Source organism: Cucumis melo, chromosome 12, assembly GCF_025177605.1.
Source record: "Cucumis melo cultivar AY chromosome 12, USDA_Cmelo_AY_1.0, whole genome shotgun sequence".
Taxonomy (NCBI): Eukaryota; Viridiplantae; Streptophyta; class Magnoliopsida; order Cucurbitales; family Cucurbitaceae; genus Cucumis; species Cucumis melo.
Genome location: NC_066868.1, coordinates 27,389,253 through 27,406,887, shown reverse-complemented (window position 1 = coordinate 27,406,887; position 17,635 = coordinate 27,389,253). Strand labels below are relative to the sequence as shown.

At 35.8% G+C, this 17,635-nt stretch overlaps 2 protein-coding genes across 5 annotated transcripts; both read right to left on the bottom strand.

The window, feature by feature from the left end:
* LOC103496915 (peptidyl-tRNA hydrolase, chloroplastic) lies at window positions 1–4,088 on the bottom strand. Of its 2 annotated transcripts, XR_539285.2 has the most exons (9): window positions 3,630–4,088; window positions 3,236–3,320; window positions 2,370–2,437; window positions 2,216–2,266; window positions 2,004–2,077; window positions 1,131–1,189; window positions 974–1,050; window positions 583–877; window positions 1–224 (listed from the first exon to the last, which is right to left on the bottom strand). XR_539285.2 is itself a non-coding variant. In XM_008459021.3 (8 exons), exons 1-8 carry the CDS (start codon window positions 3,924–3,926, stop codon window positions 764–766), a joined length of 825 nt encoding a protein of 274 aa, XP_008457243.1. In that variant the 5' UTR covers window positions 3,927–4,088; the 3' UTR covers window positions 563–763. The 2 variants fall into 2 exon arrangements, 1 of the variants encoding a protein (XP_008457243.1); XM_008459021.3 differs by lacking the exon at window positions 1–224 and having other exon boundaries at window positions 563–877.
* A 543-nt stretch (window positions 4,089–4,631) lies between these two features.
* Window positions 4,632–17,406, bottom strand: LOC103497299 (DENN domain and WD repeat-containing protein SCD1). Of its 3 annotated transcripts, none has more exons than XM_008459548.3 (31): window positions 16,987–17,395; window positions 16,769–16,862; window positions 16,408–16,609; window positions 15,946–16,087; window positions 15,684–15,784; window positions 15,160–15,223; window positions 14,869–14,982; window positions 13,844–14,064; window positions 12,713–12,767; window positions 12,522–12,605; window positions 12,128–12,320; window positions 11,875–12,004; window positions 11,668–11,776; window positions 11,479–11,554; window positions 11,288–11,361; window positions 10,856–10,906; window positions 9,985–10,142; window positions 9,615–9,662; window positions 8,748–8,805; window positions 8,518–8,601; window positions 8,088–8,334; window positions 7,790–7,989; window positions 7,613–7,677; window positions 7,367–7,490; window positions 6,951–7,132; window positions 6,719–6,790; window positions 6,229–6,389; window positions 6,099–6,140; window positions 5,716–5,924; window positions 5,216–5,326; window positions 4,632–5,013 (listed from the first exon to the last, which is right to left on the bottom strand). In XM_008459548.3, exons 1-30 carry the CDS (start codon window positions 17,158–17,160, stop codon window positions 5,231–5,233), a joined length of 3,630 nt encoding a protein of 1,209 aa, XP_008457770.2. In that variant the 5' UTR covers window positions 17,161–17,395; the 3' UTR covers window positions 4,632–5,013; window positions 5,216–5,230. The 3 variants fall into 3 exon arrangements, 2 of the variants coding, with proteins under 2 accessions (XP_008457770.2, XP_008457689.2); XM_008459467.3 differs by having other exon boundaries at window positions 4,632–5,110; window positions 16,987–17,394; XR_001761887.2 differs by lacking the exons at window positions 4,632–5,013; window positions 5,216–5,326; window positions 5,716–5,924; ... (1 more) ...; window positions 6,229–6,389; window positions 6,719–6,790 and having other exon boundaries at window positions 6,983–7,132; window positions 7,367–7,497; window positions 16,987–17,406.
* Window positions 17,407–17,635: the final 229 nt, after the last annotated feature.

The following is a 17,635-nucleotide window of genomic DNA, read 5'->3' as shown; positions in this document are numbered from 1 at the left end:
TAACATGAAACATTTGTTTATATCATATGCCAAAAGGCTATAAATTTAAATCATCGACTCCAAATCCTAAACCCCACGTGCTATTGAATTGTAGAAAATGGTTAGTAGGAAATTATTACGTTTTAAAACCCATCACCAACATTTTAAAGTTTTGTGGGATTCACCTACTTGGAAGCACTCCATATGAGGCAAGTAAGTCCATAGGGAAGCTATTCAACAGAAACCTGAAAAACACAGGCGAACATGAAGAAGAGAATGTGAATGAGATCAATTGTTAAATTGGAGAAGATAACATGGCCAGCCAACCATCGAAATGCATATAGAAGAAGATGACAAGACGGGCAAAGAAAGAGACACCATTGGTCCATTGGTGATTGCTAAGATGAGATAATTAAAGCGATAAAAGTTAGGTAGAGGTAGCTCTGCCTTTTATCAATTCATGTCCTTGCTCAACTTTTATCGGTTGGTTTTCTGCATGGTGGGGGAGGTTTTTAGCTTTATTGATATCTTCAAAGATCACAACTTTATGTCTAAGAGATCTCAATCCAAAAGGAAGAAAACAGAGAAAAACAATGTGATTACCATAGATGGGGTTCAAAATCCGACACTGATTGTTTTTGTTGCTGCAATACGCTTTTCACCCACGGAAGTTGGTAGTTGAAACTGTAGCGAAGTCAGCCAGTGTATAAAGCAGTTTGATACATACAATAAATAGAATGGAGTCCTTTTAGAGTCTATAAAAATGTTTAAATATTGAATGTTTTCAACTTATTTGTTCCAGAGGCTTGTTGGTATTGACAAATGTTGCGCTTTTGTTGAACCCCTCAAGCAAAAGAATCCGTATTGCGTCAGCGCCAACTTGCAATGTAAAGTTCAACTGAAAAGAGATGATTCCACTTGGATGGTTAAAACTAAACTCAGTTCGATTATCAACAAGCTTCATTTAGTGGAAATATGATGCCATTTTACACACCTCTTCTCGTTCTTGTTTGTTGAAGGGGCGAAGAACAAAATTCGCTGCATCCATTTTCCCGGGAGGTCTTCCTATACCTAGAATATTTTCACCCATTTAACAGCTGATATTATATAGAAGCAGTGTGGAGGTGTTAGCAGAGCCCTAAGACACGTACCAATTCTTAATCGAGGGAAATCACGACTGCCTTTGAAATGATCAATAATACTCCTCATTCTGGCACGGACACAAAAGTAATTAAAGTTTATACTTCTTAATGATTATTTTATTTACAAACTTGATCATACAATCAAAACCAGTAATCCTAGATCCTTGAACTGAGTTTTCTTGGATCAGGCGCACACATGGCACCTTTTAATCTTTTGGCAACTTTCACATTTACTTATCAAGTCAACTCAATTAAATTTTATTTCTTCCTCTTAAAAGCTGCAAAGATTCAAAAGCAAAAGTCTATCTTCAGATTTGAAGAAAGTATGATTCTTTATAGAACAAAAACTTTTGCGGTCAAAACTATTTGAGTAAATATTTTATTTGAAGAAAGTGTACTTTTCCTTGTATGGACAAAATTCTGTAAAAAACACAACCTTTCAACCAAAAATTCATTGAAATGGAATATGCTTCTTTTTTTCCGGAATGGAAAACACATGCACGGCCTCTACTGCCTCGCAGAATAAAAAATAAAAAATACAAGTCAGAATTATTCAGATACAGAGCATAGACTCAGGTTGGCCAAAACGCCCACAGAAAGCTACTATCATCATGTAGTAAATCAAGCTTCCTCCACTCTCACACTTTATGTAGAAGCTCACTCGTTAACTAAATGAATGTAACTTCTGTTAATATATATACAACAAGGCAGAGGATCTGAAACATAACTCTGAAGAAATTATATGAAAATCCACCGCTGTACTTTCTACCTAGTATTATTAAGGGTATTGAAAAATAGATGCCACAAAACTCAGAAGGCAGACACCAAAACTGTGGATTAAAATGAATTATATTTTCTGCAGAGAGATAGAGAGGGAATTACCCATTATGCCCTCCATGGCCACCCTTCGGCAGCATCCGCAACTTGGCAAAAGGCAAATCCAAGTCATCAAAAATCTGTTGTATGGATCGCAATTCATGGATTAGATGTGATAGGGGGAAAATTGAATCATACAGATCCCAACCCCACAGCCCAAAAGTAGATATCACTCGTCAAGAATACTGATAGTCGTACGTGGGGAATAAAATATTTACCACAAGTACTTGCTTCAATGGAATCTTATAGTACGAAACAATAGCACCAACCTGCGATCAAAGGTTAAATGCATAGCATAATAAATCAATCATTGAGACCGAAGGATAAACCTAATAACTAAAATGGATGAGATCCTCGAGAAAGCTTACTTACTGACTCACCACTTGCATTCATGAAAGTTTGTGGCTTAGCTAGCATTACCGGAACATCCCCGATGAAACCTGAAATAAAAGTAAACATAAAAGCTCTTCACTATTTTAATAATCTACGACTGGAAAATAATAAGATCCCAAATACTTTGTCCTGGACAATAACTCATTTTTTGGGGGAAAGAAACATTGGATTATTTCTATATATTTTAATTGCATTATAATAAAATTCTGGTAAAACAAACTCCAACAAGTGAATCGTGCTTTATCTTTCTTAACAAGAAACAAACTAACGGATAGATGCAAAAAGAAGATATATATTTGAGGATACAAACCCCCAAATGGAGAGAAAAGAAACGAGGTGCCCAATGAAAAAATAAGACGACAAAATTTCAAAGAGCCTGAAAAGAAAATAAGTATCCGAAAGAACAAAAGAACACCAGCTTGAAAGAACAAAGACAACAAAAGAGACAGAAACTTTTAGGCTTCTTGAAGACCAAAGCACTGAGGACTCCAAGAGATCTTCAATCAACAAAAGCTAAAAGCAAAGCATTGATTGAAAACACCACAAACCACGGAGCCTTCAAACAAAAAAGGAAAAACCAGCTGGATCTTAGTGAAACATGCTCATTAAGGATTGAGAATGCAGCAATCGAATTAAAATTTCAATGGAAGTCTAATTACAGACAATCTAATTGTTATTTTATCAAATTATAGTTCATGACCAGACTATCTCGTCCCAAATATAATCTTCAAAGAGGAAAGGTTGGAGGCAATAATCTACCAGCAAATTAGTTTAAGTCTAACGAACTGACTTGCTGGTAGATGTACTTCTAAGTCCTAACCAAATGTTGTTGGCATACATCATACCTTTCCCTATCAGAGCTTTGAAGGAAACATTACTGATGGATATCCCTTCAGCTTCAGCTACAGCATCCACCATCTCAAAACCTACCTGGAAATTCAGTCATGGCATTAGCTACTGATAGTGTTCCAATTCGTCTTCTTAAAGAACATCCAGATAACATCCATAATCAACATTAAACCCTAATTTACTCCAAGATAATAATAAGTTCATGCTCCGGAAACTCCCCTAAATGGTTTCCCCACACTTATTAAATCAAACAGAAAATAAGCACAATCTTCTATAGCGAGATCAAGGCTAATTTCTGGAAAAGCAATCACACTAAAAGCAAAAATGAACAAAACATAAACAATAAGAGAAACTTCGAATTCATATAGCAGAGATAAGGACCATACGGACATTATGGCGCGTACGATCGTACTTCTTCCCGGGATTTCCGAGGCCGACGATGAGCCATGGCTTCGGCGGCGGCGCGGGCTTCTTGTCATCTAAAGCCGGCTGGTCTGTGGTCGGAGACGAGGAAGTGGACATCGACGCAGTAATGGAAGAAGTGATTGAAGAAAAGTTATGGAAAGTTGGAGAATGAAGGAGGGATAGAGAAGGGAAAGAAATGAGGGTTCTGGAGGTTCGAAAGGAATGGATGGAAAAAGGAAGGCGGAGGGCGGCGACTGAAGATATAGAAGCACCGATATTCATAGTGTTTCGTGTGGTGTTTCTTCAATGGAATGGAGAGATTTCAAAAATGGTGGAAGAATTGGGAAAAGGATTAAAGTGGAAGAGACAACAATGGCGGGAGGAGAAAGTAATGGATAGAGGATTTAGCTTTACAAATGGCGGGAGAAAAAGTAATGTAGATTTAACCTAATTTTTATATGCCGTTGGGGTTTTACTTATGGGCTTGATTTTACAAAATTTGGAATCAAATTTGATAAAATGTTGAAACAATTTCTAGAAAATTATTGAAACAATTTTTTCTTTGAAAATTTAATAATTAATTAATGCAAAATTTCATAATCTATAAAATACATTGATAAAAATTTTACTGCATGTTTTATATAGTTCATAGAGTTTCATATTCCTCTTGTTTTATAGTTCATATGGTATAATAGAAATGCCGAACTCATTTGAAAATATGGGAGTATCGATAAAAGTTTAACACAATGCTTTTAGGTTGTCAAGCTATCATAGAAATCTTTCAAACTTTGTATTAGATATGGACCCCTAATGTTTTTGAACAATTACTAGAAACAAAAATCGTGGAGGAATAGGCAAAGGTGAAGATAGGTTTTATGATGCCATTCTTCGTAAATCTTTTATTACTCAGTAAAAACTCCAAATGACCTCCATTGTCGAGTTAAGAAAAGTATACAATATCTTTAGGGGTAAAGAGGGGGAAGAATGTGCTATGCCAATGTATATAGATTTTATGAATGAGAGGTCTTAACACTTTTCTAAACAAACACACTAATTTGACATCAATAGCTACAAAAATTTGATTGAAACCTCACACTTACACCTTCAAACACACCTATCTCTTATATACTTGCGGTATATTCCAATATATGTAAATATGAAAACAAAGAAAATTTTGAACAAACAGACAAAGTAAATCTAAAATCCTTAATTTAATCAAGTTAGCCGTTGATTGCAAAATTCCACATCTGGCTATTACCCCAAACAGAAAATCACTTGATATTGGGGCTTTGATTCACTTTCTTCTCCATTCCATGAGGTTGGCTTCACCTTCTTGTAATGAGCACTCACTTTTCTGTACATTTCACCGCTGAAATATTACATCAACCAAGTATACTTTTTAGGTGAAGCTAGCCAACTCTTTGAATCATACTTCCGCATGAATTGATGATGCAAATTGAAAGATGCTGCGGACCAAACAAATGGCATAGACCACTAAGGTTTTTGGAAACATTTTAAGAACGCAAAAGAAGGAGATATACAGAATATTATAGCATAGGATTTGAACTCACAATGATAATGTTGCCTCAGATGTTGATCGTTGCTTCCCAGAGCCTTAGAAGGCCATTACGACCACCAGTGCATATTCGTTTCCTTTCGAGGTCTGAAGCTGCACACCGTACCTGGATCCATGCAATAGGTGCATTCAGATGTAGAACTTTTTTTTTTAAAAAAAAAGGAAAACAAAATTGAAACAAGAGAGAACTGAAAAAACAAGATCTCTGTGGACAAGAAAGATTGTTGTACAACGGTAAAAAAAAAATTAACATTTGAATATTGCATGTAGTTCTTTAGCTTTGTCTTCATTGTCCCGAGTAAAGAGAGTCACTAGGCAACTACTAATTTCCTTCTGTCTTCTCAATTTAAGTAAAGAGAAGATAAAAAAACCGTTTCCTAGGATCGAATAAAAATGATACATTATAAAAAGAAAAAATATATAAATATAACAAAAAGGCTGTCAAAAGAGTCCAAAACGCCTAAGAATTAAAAAAAAAAAAAAAGAACTTTATACCATGGCTGCAGTCTTTTGTGGGGTTCTGTACAGCTGCCACCCAGCCATTTTTGCACCCGTGTTAGAGAAGCCTCCGAGTCTCTCTTGTGGCCGATGGAAGAGAGACATAGAGTTATCTGCCGCTCCAATTCCTAACCAATGTTCCCCAGCACTGATTGACAGTATGGCAGCACTGTGAATGGTGACATTCTTCACACATCTAATACCCCCTGCATATATAGCGAGAAAATTTTGCATCACTTTCACGTGATCAAGAAAAGGAAAAAGTTCCATTGCAAGGAACGAACGTTTATAGTTGACACTTGATGATGTGGGAGGAAAGTTAAACGAGTGAAAGACATCATATCATCAATAAATTTCAACATTTTATATAGATAATTTACCATCCTCGTTTTCCCAAAAACGGAGAAGTCCATCAGTTGAACCTGAAAGGAAACACGTAGCCATTATTTTAATTTTAAACTTCCATATACTTTAACTGCATTAGTAACGTGAAGTAGCTAAGTTAAATACCAGTTATTATTCCTTTATCCAGTGCAGAATACTCGACAGCCAAGATTGGGCCAGCATGGCATGCCAGAACAGCATCACATGTTCCTCGAGAAACAGACCACAATCTAGCGGTCCAATCATCACTACCGGTAACTATGGTGTCTCCTACCATTCTTATTGAGCTGCATGGATGCCATGTGTATTAGACCGACCCACACATTAAATTACCTAAGGATGTGAAAATAGGAAGCCAAGAAAAATAAAAATTGTGATTTTTACACTAGTGTGGCTGAAGACACTTGCCCTCTGTGTCTGGAGTGTTCTACTTGCTTTTCAATTTAGGTTCAAACAATTACTTATTCTTTAATTATTTTTATTATCTAGCCTGCAAAAGTTATTATTCGGGCCTTGTATTTCCTACATCTTGATCCTATAAATATTGGTTCCTTAAGGTTGTATGGATATTTTTTTTCAAATAAACAAAAACTGCTGTCTATTTTACACCACTTACCGTATCCATTTTGTATGACCTAAAAGCTTGTGCATTTGCCGGCCAGCACGGATGTCCCAGATATTTGCTACTCTGAAATGCGAGTATCCAGTACATAGATAACAAGTCAGTGACCATGCAATTTCAAAATATTTTTATAGACTATATCTCATTTCAGACAGTTGACAGTATAGCTCTGCCACCCTCTAAATCAACATACACAAAACCAACATAGTTTCAGGAATTGACATACGTATCTCTACCACCAGCAGCCAGTATTCCCGTAGAGTCATCATATTCCATGCATAGAACTGCACTAGAGCAACGACCAACAGTTGCCACACAAGTATCAGTTCTGACATCCCACATTTTCACGGTTCCATCATGTGCAGCCGTAAGGACACGTTCACCTGATAGCATACGAACACAACTGACCTGCAAAGATCAACACATGACACATTCAGGCATTGCGGACTCCATTTACTTAGTTAATTATACTGGTCTTCACAAGTTTATTCCTCCAAATATTTCAATGTTCCAGCCTAAAAAAGACTGAAATGAGTTCTTTTCTAAATCAACATACTACGATATATTTCATTCAAGCGTTTTAGTAAACTCTTGTATTGGAATTTTTTGAAAATAAAAATAAAAATAGAAATAGAATTACACCTGTGCATCGTGGCCTTTCAGCTCTTCTAGAAGCTGGGTTGTTTGCTTATCCCATACAATCACTGACTGATCATCAGACCCAGAAACCACTTTTACTCGATCAGAGTTAATCGCACGAACAGGTCTGTAGGCTTGCAAAAAATGGGTACAGAGAAAGGAATTCTATATGTAAAATTGAATAGTGAAAAGACTAAGCAAATCAAACTGATCCCTGAGAATGAAAATGTAAGAAGTTAGACGAAGTACCCTGTGTGGCCCTTTAAAGTTGCTCGCAACTCAGAACCACGAAGACTTGGATCCCATATCTTGACCTGAGCAATTTTGAACAATATGATTCAACACTTTATAATTCATATGCCATACAAACTCTCTAGTACAAATCGTTTTCCCAAAGATGAGAAAAATGAGATATCAAGATTTTACCGAGCAGTCCGTGCTACCACTAATGAAGAAACCTGCATCCTCACGGTCTCCCACCAAGTCCCACACCTCCCTTTTCGTAACACAGTGAAGTGCCGTCACAGCTCCACTATGACCCCTAAGAACGCGAATATTGCTTTGAACTTTTTTCTGCCCGGCTGAGGATAAATCTTGTCGTGGAGGAGTACCGCTCTCACTTGTGGCTAAAAGCAAAAGGAAAAAACAAACAACACAAAATCTTTGATTGCACGCTAATATTAATCCACAAAATCTTGATGAAAGCTACATATGAGACACCCACCATCAGAAGACCAACGGCCACTACGACCCAAGTTAAGCCTTGCAGATGTATCCCTGCTGAACATGCTCTGAACCCAACTTCTTCCAACAACAGAAGCCTCAGCAGGTTGCTGATTCTGATCAGATCCATCTTTGGGGCGTGGAGATGGCAATGCATGAGGAGATATGGACTGAGACTTAACAGAAGAGAGTCCCCAATAACTAATGCGCAGCTGCTGGATATGGGATAAGAAACCTCGGAGCTTTATCTGAAAATCATTAAGTAGGTTTGTAAATGAGAAAATATGTACGGTAACGCAAAACCAACCATCTCCAGAACTTTTCTTAATTGCCGTTGAAGCAAACATTGAATGCATGTTGTAGCCGATGTGAACAATTCTGGAATGCATTTGCACATTATGATGAATCAGATAAAATGATATTTGACTTACGAGTTGCTTGTATCCAATGCTGTTTTTCTCCGCAATTGTCTCAATCATGTACCAAGCATCAGTGTCAGGAAGCCCAAGTCCAGCCTTCCAAGTAGGCAAAAAACTGAATTAAGTTTTTGTTTATTCTTTTGTGTGTGTGTGGTGGGATGGGATTCAATTCAAAACGAGTGATAAATCGCGTAAACAAGCGTTTTGTTCACTCTCACACACAATGTCAAGGTGAGGAGTACCATATGTGATGCCATAACAATTAGCTGTGCAGAAACCTGAGATGCATAATTGGCGCTTCTGCATTCAAAATAAAATAGAATAAAAACAAGTTAGAGAACATCTGGGAGATGGTATGGAGATACAAATAACCAGTGCCCGTAGATGGTCTAATATCAAGGGGCGATTTTGAGATGATAGTTGGTTCTTTGAGAAGTTCGATGGAGGAAGAACAAAGAGTATAAGCATGTTCAGAAAGTACTGTGCCGAGTTGGAACTATGCGGAAATTTTATGATTAATGGTAACTTTACTAGGTCCAACCGAAGGGAATCCCTACGTTGGACCTAGTAAATGGGTAGTGAAGTTCATGGGCTTCAGACTATCGAAGAATCAAGAATTGTATAAGACCATGTTCCTATCCTATTAGAAATGGGATTTCATCTTGAGGACTCCATCCTTTTATGTTAATATTTGTGGACCCTGGAACGAAACTGTGAATTCCACGGAGTTCTGGTGAAAAACAAAGAACTCCTGGGTGGGTCTAAACTGCCTCATCAAAATTTGGGAAAAAATTGAAAGATCATCTGAAGGAAGGAATTTATAAGGAGGAGACAGAAACATCACTAAAGAAGAATCTGGCAGATTGGCATCGAAACACATGGGAAACTTTGATGTGGCAAGTTAGCAACCGATGATGTCATCCCAAAAGATAAAGTCCTAATAAAAGTATTTGAGAAACTTCAAGGAATGAAACCATTAATCGAATCAGAGGTTTAAGTACACCTAGCCGAAAATATTATATAGAGCAGCCACATATACAAAATAATAAGAGAACAGCGAAGTAATAATTAATTCAGCACTTTCTTGCATAAACCATGTAAATCCTTACTTATTTGAAGACCGTTCCATCAAATAATCAAAATAACCTTCCCAAAACCTGCACAAAACCAAATATCGAGATTGAACCAACAAAAGTCCTGATAACAAATAAACTTTTTCATGGTAGGATGGACTCCGTGAATAAACCAGCTGAATACTGGTATGCTACTGAAAAAATAAAAGGAAAACCACAGATCTACAATGTCACATATTGGTGCTTCAGAAAAAAAAATCCAATGTAATTAAGAAGTTTCTTCAACTCAACATATGAAATAGGAATATGGTTGTTGATAAATAAAAAAACGAGGAGAAATGTCAGAAAACTAGAAATCTGACGTAAGGAGCAAAAAATACCACCAAAACTGGAAAGTAAATCTCACCTTAACTCCTCCCATATAGATAGAGAAATAAGATGGCGTTGGATGTAATCGGGAACATTATTGGGGTCTTTCTTGAACATTTCACCAGACACCTCAAGGGCATCTCTAATTGTCAATATATCATTTCGTGAAGTTGCACGACTGATTGCTGTTTTTAGCTGATCAGAAAAACAAATTTTATTTTTATTTTAAACAATAAATGCGAGGTAATAGAAAAGAGATAACTTCCAAACTCTTATTCAGCTGTACAATGCAAAAAGAAAATACGAATTCTATATGTTTTCTAAAATCACTTGCAACTGCAAGTTCAAGAATAGTTGGAATGGTTTTTGTAAACACTTGCAAATTCTAAGTTTTATATACATACATACATTCTTCTTTAAAAAAATGCCCCAAAATGTCAACAAATAGCAACCCAAAAATTGCTAATAGTTTATGATACGGCCGCTTACCATCACCACAATTAGAGTGGTTTCGTTTAGCTTTTGTATAATTATTCTCTGTTGGGGTCATCGTTATGTACCCTCAACTTGTTAGACAGATTTTCCCCTCTGCTGTCAAAGTATCTTTTCATGACGCCTAATGAAAAGTTCCTACCACTTTCTTAAGAGAATAAAATAAAATCAACTAAATTTCTGAGTCAACGAACCATTTTGCTTCTAGAAAAAGAAAACAATTTAAACTCATTAAAACAACCTTAATTCCCTTTCTTTTATTTATAAATAATGATAAAAACAGGCAATATAAACAAACTAAATTGTTGAAATCAATTTTCGCTCGTTTTTAATAATGAGGAAAAAATTGTCATGACAAAAACAAAAACACGTACAAGAAGTTCGTTACTATAAACATGTCAAGTTGCATGACATACCAATTCTTTCACAGCAATAAATTGTTCATCGGTTAACTGACCAAGCCATCCCTGAAAACAAAAAACCAGTCAAAAGTTAACCCAATGCCATCTTGAGATGATGAACCTGTCATCAATTTCTCACACCAACTGCTACAATCTTAGGAAAGTAAAGGCCACATCGTTTTATTTATGATTTTAACTTCCTTAACCATTCTCTATAGGTTTTGGATTGGAATTGGAAGTGTCACATTCTCATTGTTTTGTTTTATTCTTTTCCTAAAATTATTAATTTTCTCAAACTATGCATTAAAAACCTGTTGTGGATCAGAGATCTGAATTTGAGGGAAAGAGAAATAGAAGAGGTAATGAAAATGATACTGAAAGAAGCTATCATAAAATGGGAGTTTGAGCATGAATGACCAACTCTTTTTAATCCCACGAGCTACTTACCGTATTTATGTGCTCTCTAATGCACTCAACAAACCCACTACCACCAATTCCCTCTGCATCAGACTCGATCAAAGCTGCAAAAAGAAAATCATAAATTTTTTTAATTAAAAAATTAAACATATTTACAACAAACAGAGACAAATACCTTCTCTAATCAATAAACCAGCAATAAGTCTATAAAAAAAAATTACCAAGAATAGTGCCATATTCAAAAGAAGAAAGAGGATCATCAGTTGCACCCAGTTTCAGAAGGCGTAGCCAGAGACCCTAACCAATAGGAAATACTAATTAATACATAGAAGCCTGAAACAATACTGTCTATGACTCTAACAGAAGCAGATTTAGAAGAAAATATTGCAATACTCAGTAAAATAATGAACCTGTAGCTTGACTTTAATGTCCAAAACCATGCGATCTCTTTCAGCCTGTCTCTCCATTGGACTGAGGGTTTCTGATTTCAGATCCTTGCCCGTCGCCATAGAAGGTGAACTGATTGCAGAAAGAAAAATCAAATATTAATGGACAAGTTTGACAACTAATTCATGGCTCTGCAGAGTAATTACAACATTTTGAAAGTAAATCCATACTTAGGATTATGTTTTCCAGAGTATTCAAAAGCTCCACTTGCTGCTGCTAGAATTTGTTTTCGCTTTTCTTCCTGCTCCTCAGTTCTAATGTTTGAAGGAAATCTATCATAAGTGTACTTGGCACCAGAACCTCCAAAGAAAATGGGGAAGAAAAACTGACATCTCAGCACCCATCAGAGGTTTCAAGAATTATTGTACGCATGTTCAGTAATTAGACGGACAACATTCAATTTGAAATTGATATATTCTTTACCTGATGTTCCCAAATCAGGGTCAGAGATTGTTATAATCTCAGGTTCAACCAATGGCGGAAGAATCGAAAGAGGATTTTGACCCCTCCCAATTGCATCTTGTAACTTGTCCAGAATATTATTATTACTTTCATCAGAACCTATGCATCTCTCTAGATAGTCTAGAAACCCTTGGGACTCTAGGAATTGAGTTATCTGAAAACACAACAAAAGTATTGGGGGCGTAATTTATGAACCCAAATATTGGGGGAAACAAATATAACTTTCTAGGAAAATACTGTTCCATTTGCAGAATCAATAAGATAGTATCTATATGAAGATAAATAAGCTTCATTAATAATTCAAAAGATGAGTACACAGAGGATGACGTGCAAGGGGTTAATTAGATGGCATTACCATGGGATCTTCTGGTTGATTAGTCGATCGTGAACGCTTCTTCAAGAATGCTTGTGTATTGAAGACATCAGTTGCATTGCTTTCCTGATTAACAATTTTCATTGAAGAAAAATTGTAGTAAATTATGATGCCAAATCCCTATTGTAAATGTTTGTGAGAGCGAAAGATAAGAGAGAGAGAGAACTACATACTACAAAATTGCGATAGCCACTTAAGAGTGATGCAAAGAATTTTAAAAATATCAACCTGCATGAAGGATGGAAAAATATTATAATATCTATTGGAAAATAAAGACGAAGAAAGAACACAAGATCTACGTGGAAATCCTAGTACAGAGAGAAAAACCACAATATGTATGTTTCTTATTATTTTCCGATAATCATAAAGGTACAAAAGGGAGAAAAGTTATAAGCAACACAATGCTGATTAGAAGAATTAAAAAATTAGGCCAAAGTAAATCCTAACTATCCATAGCCATTCGTCAAGGCCCAAGCTCACTATTTCTAACGATATCAACCAGCACATATCATGTTAAATTTAGAAATCACACTTCAGATAAAAGTCTACTTCATGTGCTTATGCCCTAAAAACATTTCTTGCATAGGTATCATAGAGATCCAAGACTGACACCATCATCCAAACATATCATATCATATACATGGCAGACTGACTACTTCAGAAGCACATATGCCAAGAAGTAATACTAGTTTCTGAAATGTCACTTTTATAAATAATCTCAGGTCCATTCATTAGCACATTCATACATATGATGATAGCCAAAACAATGCAGACAGGTGATAACAATTAACAAACATGCCGAATGAATTTGAGTGATGAGAAAGTTTAAACAGTAAACCATTATCATTTCAGATCTCCAATATTGGATAATGAAGAAAAGTAGCACACAATTCATAACTTATACTAAGTGAAACTACTTTTTACTACCGAGAAAAGAAAACTTAAAATTAGAAAAGGAACTATAAGGATATACATGGTGTTCCAAATTAAAAAACATATGCCATACTTGTCACGCAGTCTTGAGCTTGAGTTCGATATTTAAGAAACAATAAAAGTAAAACTAAGATCCCGAGTCCCCAACAAGTATCTGAGGTTCTTCACAACAATCACAAAAGACAAAACCTAAGAATATAGACCACAAAAATAAGTATTACAGAGGAGCTAATAAATATTAAGAACGAGTACATGGAAAATTACGTAGAAGTTGTTCAAATGCAAGTAAACTTTTAAAAAAGGAAAAAAGAAAAAAATCAGTAGGAGAGCTAAAAGTACTTCATATTATAAGCCATGCACCAAATTATCACCTAAGCTGAAGGTCATGGTCTTCTCCCCAAGGTTTGCTGCTACCTCTAGGGTACTGTTCAGATGCGCTACGCAAATCAGACCTCATTTGATCTATGCTAACAACATTGGGATATAATAACTTCATCAGCTCGCTACGCAAAGATCCGAGTTCTGGTTCTGGAATAGGTGGTATTTCCTCAGTAGTTGTGATACAATTATACTCAAGGTCCACTACAACAACCTAGGTTTCAAAATAAGCAAAAACATTTAGCTTATTTAATTCACTACATAACTCCATGATAGGAACATCAAATTTTCATAAAATGTTCTATGGTTCAGCTCAAACAAAAATATCCGAGAGAAGAAAAGAAACGGACAACAAGTAATAGTATTACAGGAAGCACAAACCTACAAATCTAGTTCGTAATGTCTTGTTATAGAGTCCCTTTTGTGATTAATTATAGTTGGAGTGGATTCTTGAAAGCTCTAGGGCGAAAGCAAGTTAAAGGCAAAACACACTAAAGAAGTAATTTCTGACTGACTAAGCATAATCACAATTTCGAAGTAAATGATCTAGGTCTTCCTCTGCACTCCAACGAGGAACACATGCCAATATGTGGTTGACCACATGCAGGGCATTCTAGGGATAGTTGCAAATGTAGCAATTATATTCAAAATAATTAAGTATATAGCAATATTTTTAAAAAATTGCAAATATAGCAAAATCTGTCAAAATATATCAATGATAGGAGTCTATCACTGATAGACCATGTAGCAAATGTTCGTCTATCACTGATAAACCATAAGAGTCTATCAACGATAGAAGTCTATCACCGATAGACTTTGCTATATTTGCAATTTTTTAAAAATATTGCTACATACTTAATAATTATTCTAAAAATTGCTACATGTTATAATTACCCTACATTCTAATATAGCCATGGCCCATGATAAACATTGTTTCTATTGGAATTTCGTTTTATTTTATAAATTTAAAAAAGGAAAAGAACATTAAAATATTTATTAAAGAAATTAAATTACTTACACCATCCATTGCCAGGTAAGATGTATCAACGCCTGAATGAAGACCCATCATATATGGTGTGGGAGCATCAATATAGTCTACTCCACTGAAAAAGAGTAACGGAATGTAGACATGCTTCAGGACAACATGGAAAGCTTGGGTTAGAATCTATAGTAAAGAAGCAGAAAAATGTGCACAAGACTCACAAATATTACACCAAAAATGTGGAGTTACAAACATTTCCAATAAAAAAAAAAGGGAAGAATGCTTTAATAATAATAACACAAAAAATGAAATTTTGAAGAAACTGACCTGCCATCTAAATGGATATATTAAATGACAAATGGCTTCTGATACAAGAGTTAGGAGTGAATACCTGCAAAAAGAAGAACAAAACATGAAGGAAAACATGTTATCACATGCTAATAAAATGACAATTATCAGGTTGGAATTGTAGCTTACAGAATCGTACAAGACTATGTATGACAAAGAGCAAGCAATCAAGTCAAAATGACCAATTAAACCAAATTGTTGAACAAGAGTCTGACTAGTACTAGGAGAGAATGGCATTAAAGGACAGGGACTAGAGATAACAAAGACAACTAAAAAAACATTTGTTCTTTAAGATTACTAGAAACCCTGAATTCTGAAGTATTTGGTTGAATCATACATTGACTCTCCTACACTTTAAACAATCAAATGAGAATTCCAGTAAGTAAATAAATATATGTGCATATATAATGGGATAAAATCCAAACTAATCATCAAACAAATGAATAAGATAATTGTGTTTTGAGAAATATCAATTCAAGAAGCCTGTAGTAACAGAGAGATACTTGTTTGATCGAAGAAGAATCCTCCTCTCCAGCAAGACAGCAGTGAAAAGTTTGATTACATTTTCCAAATCTAAGCATTGCATAAGCGGCTGAAATGAAATCTGCACTCCTCATAAAGAGGAATGATCGTTAGATGAGAAGACAAATCAACATTTCACTTTCTGAATAACATTGCCGGCAAGGTACATCAGCGCTTAGTCAGCTTTCAAAAGAGTATTGTTTATATAATTAAAAAATGATAAATAAATACAAACCAACTTACGTCAGCATAGGGAAGCCCATCTTTGGACGGAGCCTGAACGGAAAGAAGGCAATTCTCAATACCAAACAAAATCCGATCCTTCCCAGGAGTAGACAGTGGTACATTGGAGACTATGTGTGCTATAATATCCCACAGAGGCTTGCTGAAATGTTGAATAGCTGAGAATGTAAGTAGCTAAGGAAAAAATTCCATTGAAATTCAAATTCTAGGCTAATTGATTTTTGTAACGATGATTACTTATTACTTTGGGCCAGTTGAATAAATTTTTAACATAGCCTCAAAGGTTCGGTTAATTTCTCATCACCCTTCTACTATATCTTTCTTCCTTCTAGATACAAATTTGTTAAATAAATCCACTCGTGTCTATAAAATCAGCTTTATATTTCACGATGTGGTACCAAAATCAGATGCCACATACATAAATATGAAGTAAGGAAGAGAGCATCTAATTTATGTACTGACCTACTTCCACTGCTGGAGAAGCACAATGCAAATAGTTCCTCCAATGCATCTTTAAGTACACGGAAGCTCGGTGAACGCGAAACAATACAGATACATTTATCAGCATAAGAATTCGGTGGAATGCGATAAGCTTCAGCAATGTCCTCACTAACAGGGTCTCTAAAAGCAATGCAACTGACATAAATTTTTGACCCATCGCCCTCTGCATTATAATTTCCACAATAGCAGTGAGTGGAGATACACAGATACCACACCTAATAATTACATTCCATTCAAATATAACATACATCCACATAGCCAATCCCAATCATCTTCGAATTACGAATGCTGAAAGAAATTCAAAGTTAAGCACCAATCATACCAGTCAAAACAATCGGATAACTCCGCGGAAAAGTGCTGGCGTCACTGGAATCAAATCCCGATGAAAAAAACTCAACCCCAGCTGGTAAAACACACTGCAGGCAAAATGCGATCCACAAGCAAGCAACTCCGGTTAATCAATCGGTAGACAAACTCGACACTAGAAAAAACAGAAAAAGTATGGTTGAAAGTGGATAGAGTTTCTTTATTGGAAGTCACCGTTGGGAGCTGAGGCGGTGGAGGAGAACAACGAGAATTGTTGGAAGGAGGATACTGGTCGAGAAGAGATGGTAAATACAAGTAACCGAATCCATGAAATCCCTTGTTTCCATCTAGAGTACGAATCTCCGGCCCGATCCCACAAACCACGAAATACTCAAAGATCCGAGCCATTCAACACCGATGGCCGATTAAATCGTCACCGGAATTGATTCTAGAGAGAGAATCGAAAAGTTCCAGCTGATCTAGAAGGTCGATTCCAACTCAGAATGTGGAATTGATGGAAGGAGAGAATAGTAGAATCATAGAGAGTAGAAATGGAGGGGAAGACGAAGAACTACTCCGTAGTCCGTCCTGGAATGACGCGCGATTAGATTTTCCAAACCGGAAAATGTAAATACGTGGCCGGTTGCCGGTTATCCCGTTTAACATTAACCATCGTAGAATTATTGATTATTGCTTTTCTCTTTTCTTTCAAGAGGAAAAATGGAAACTGTTTTCTTCAACTCCTACTGTCCTATAATTAATTTTGGTTTTTTAGATAATTATTACACGTAGGAAAATGTTCAAGTAGTTTTAAATTATTTCTCTCAACTTATTTTAAATTACGTTTTTCTATCCTCAATGTTAATTTATCCTATTATTTTAG

What these genes read in the sequence shown, in the direction of transcription:
- LOC103496915 (XM_008459021.3), bottom strand. Translation starts at nt 3,926, where the DNA reads ATGAATATCGGTGCTTCTATATCTTCAGTCGCCGCCCTCCGCCTTCCT. An exon ending in ACGATCGTACGCGCCATAAT is followed by an intron (nt 3,321 to 3,629) that starts GTCCGTATGGTC and finishes CTGAATTTCCAG; the next exon opens with GTAGGTTTTGAGATGGTGGA. An exon ending in CATTGAAGCAAGTACTTGTG is followed by an intron (nt 2,078 to 2,215) that starts GTAAATATTTTA and finishes TCCATACAACAG; the next exon opens with ATTTTTGATGACTTGGATTT.
- LOC103497299 (XM_008459548.3), bottom strand. Translation starts at nt 17,160, where the DNA reads ATGGCTCGGATCTTTGAGTATTTCGTGGTTTGTGGGATCGGGCCGGAG. An exon ending in TTTTTGGGAAAACGAGGATG is followed by an intron (nt 5,925 to 6,098) that starts GTAAATTATCTA and finishes CTATATATGCAG; the next exon opens with GGGGTATTAGATGTGTGAAG. An exon ending in CACAAAAGACTGCAGCCATG is followed by an intron (nt 5,327 to 5,715) that starts GTATAAAGTTCT and finishes GCATGGATCCAG; the next exon opens with GTACGGTGTGCAGCTTCAGA.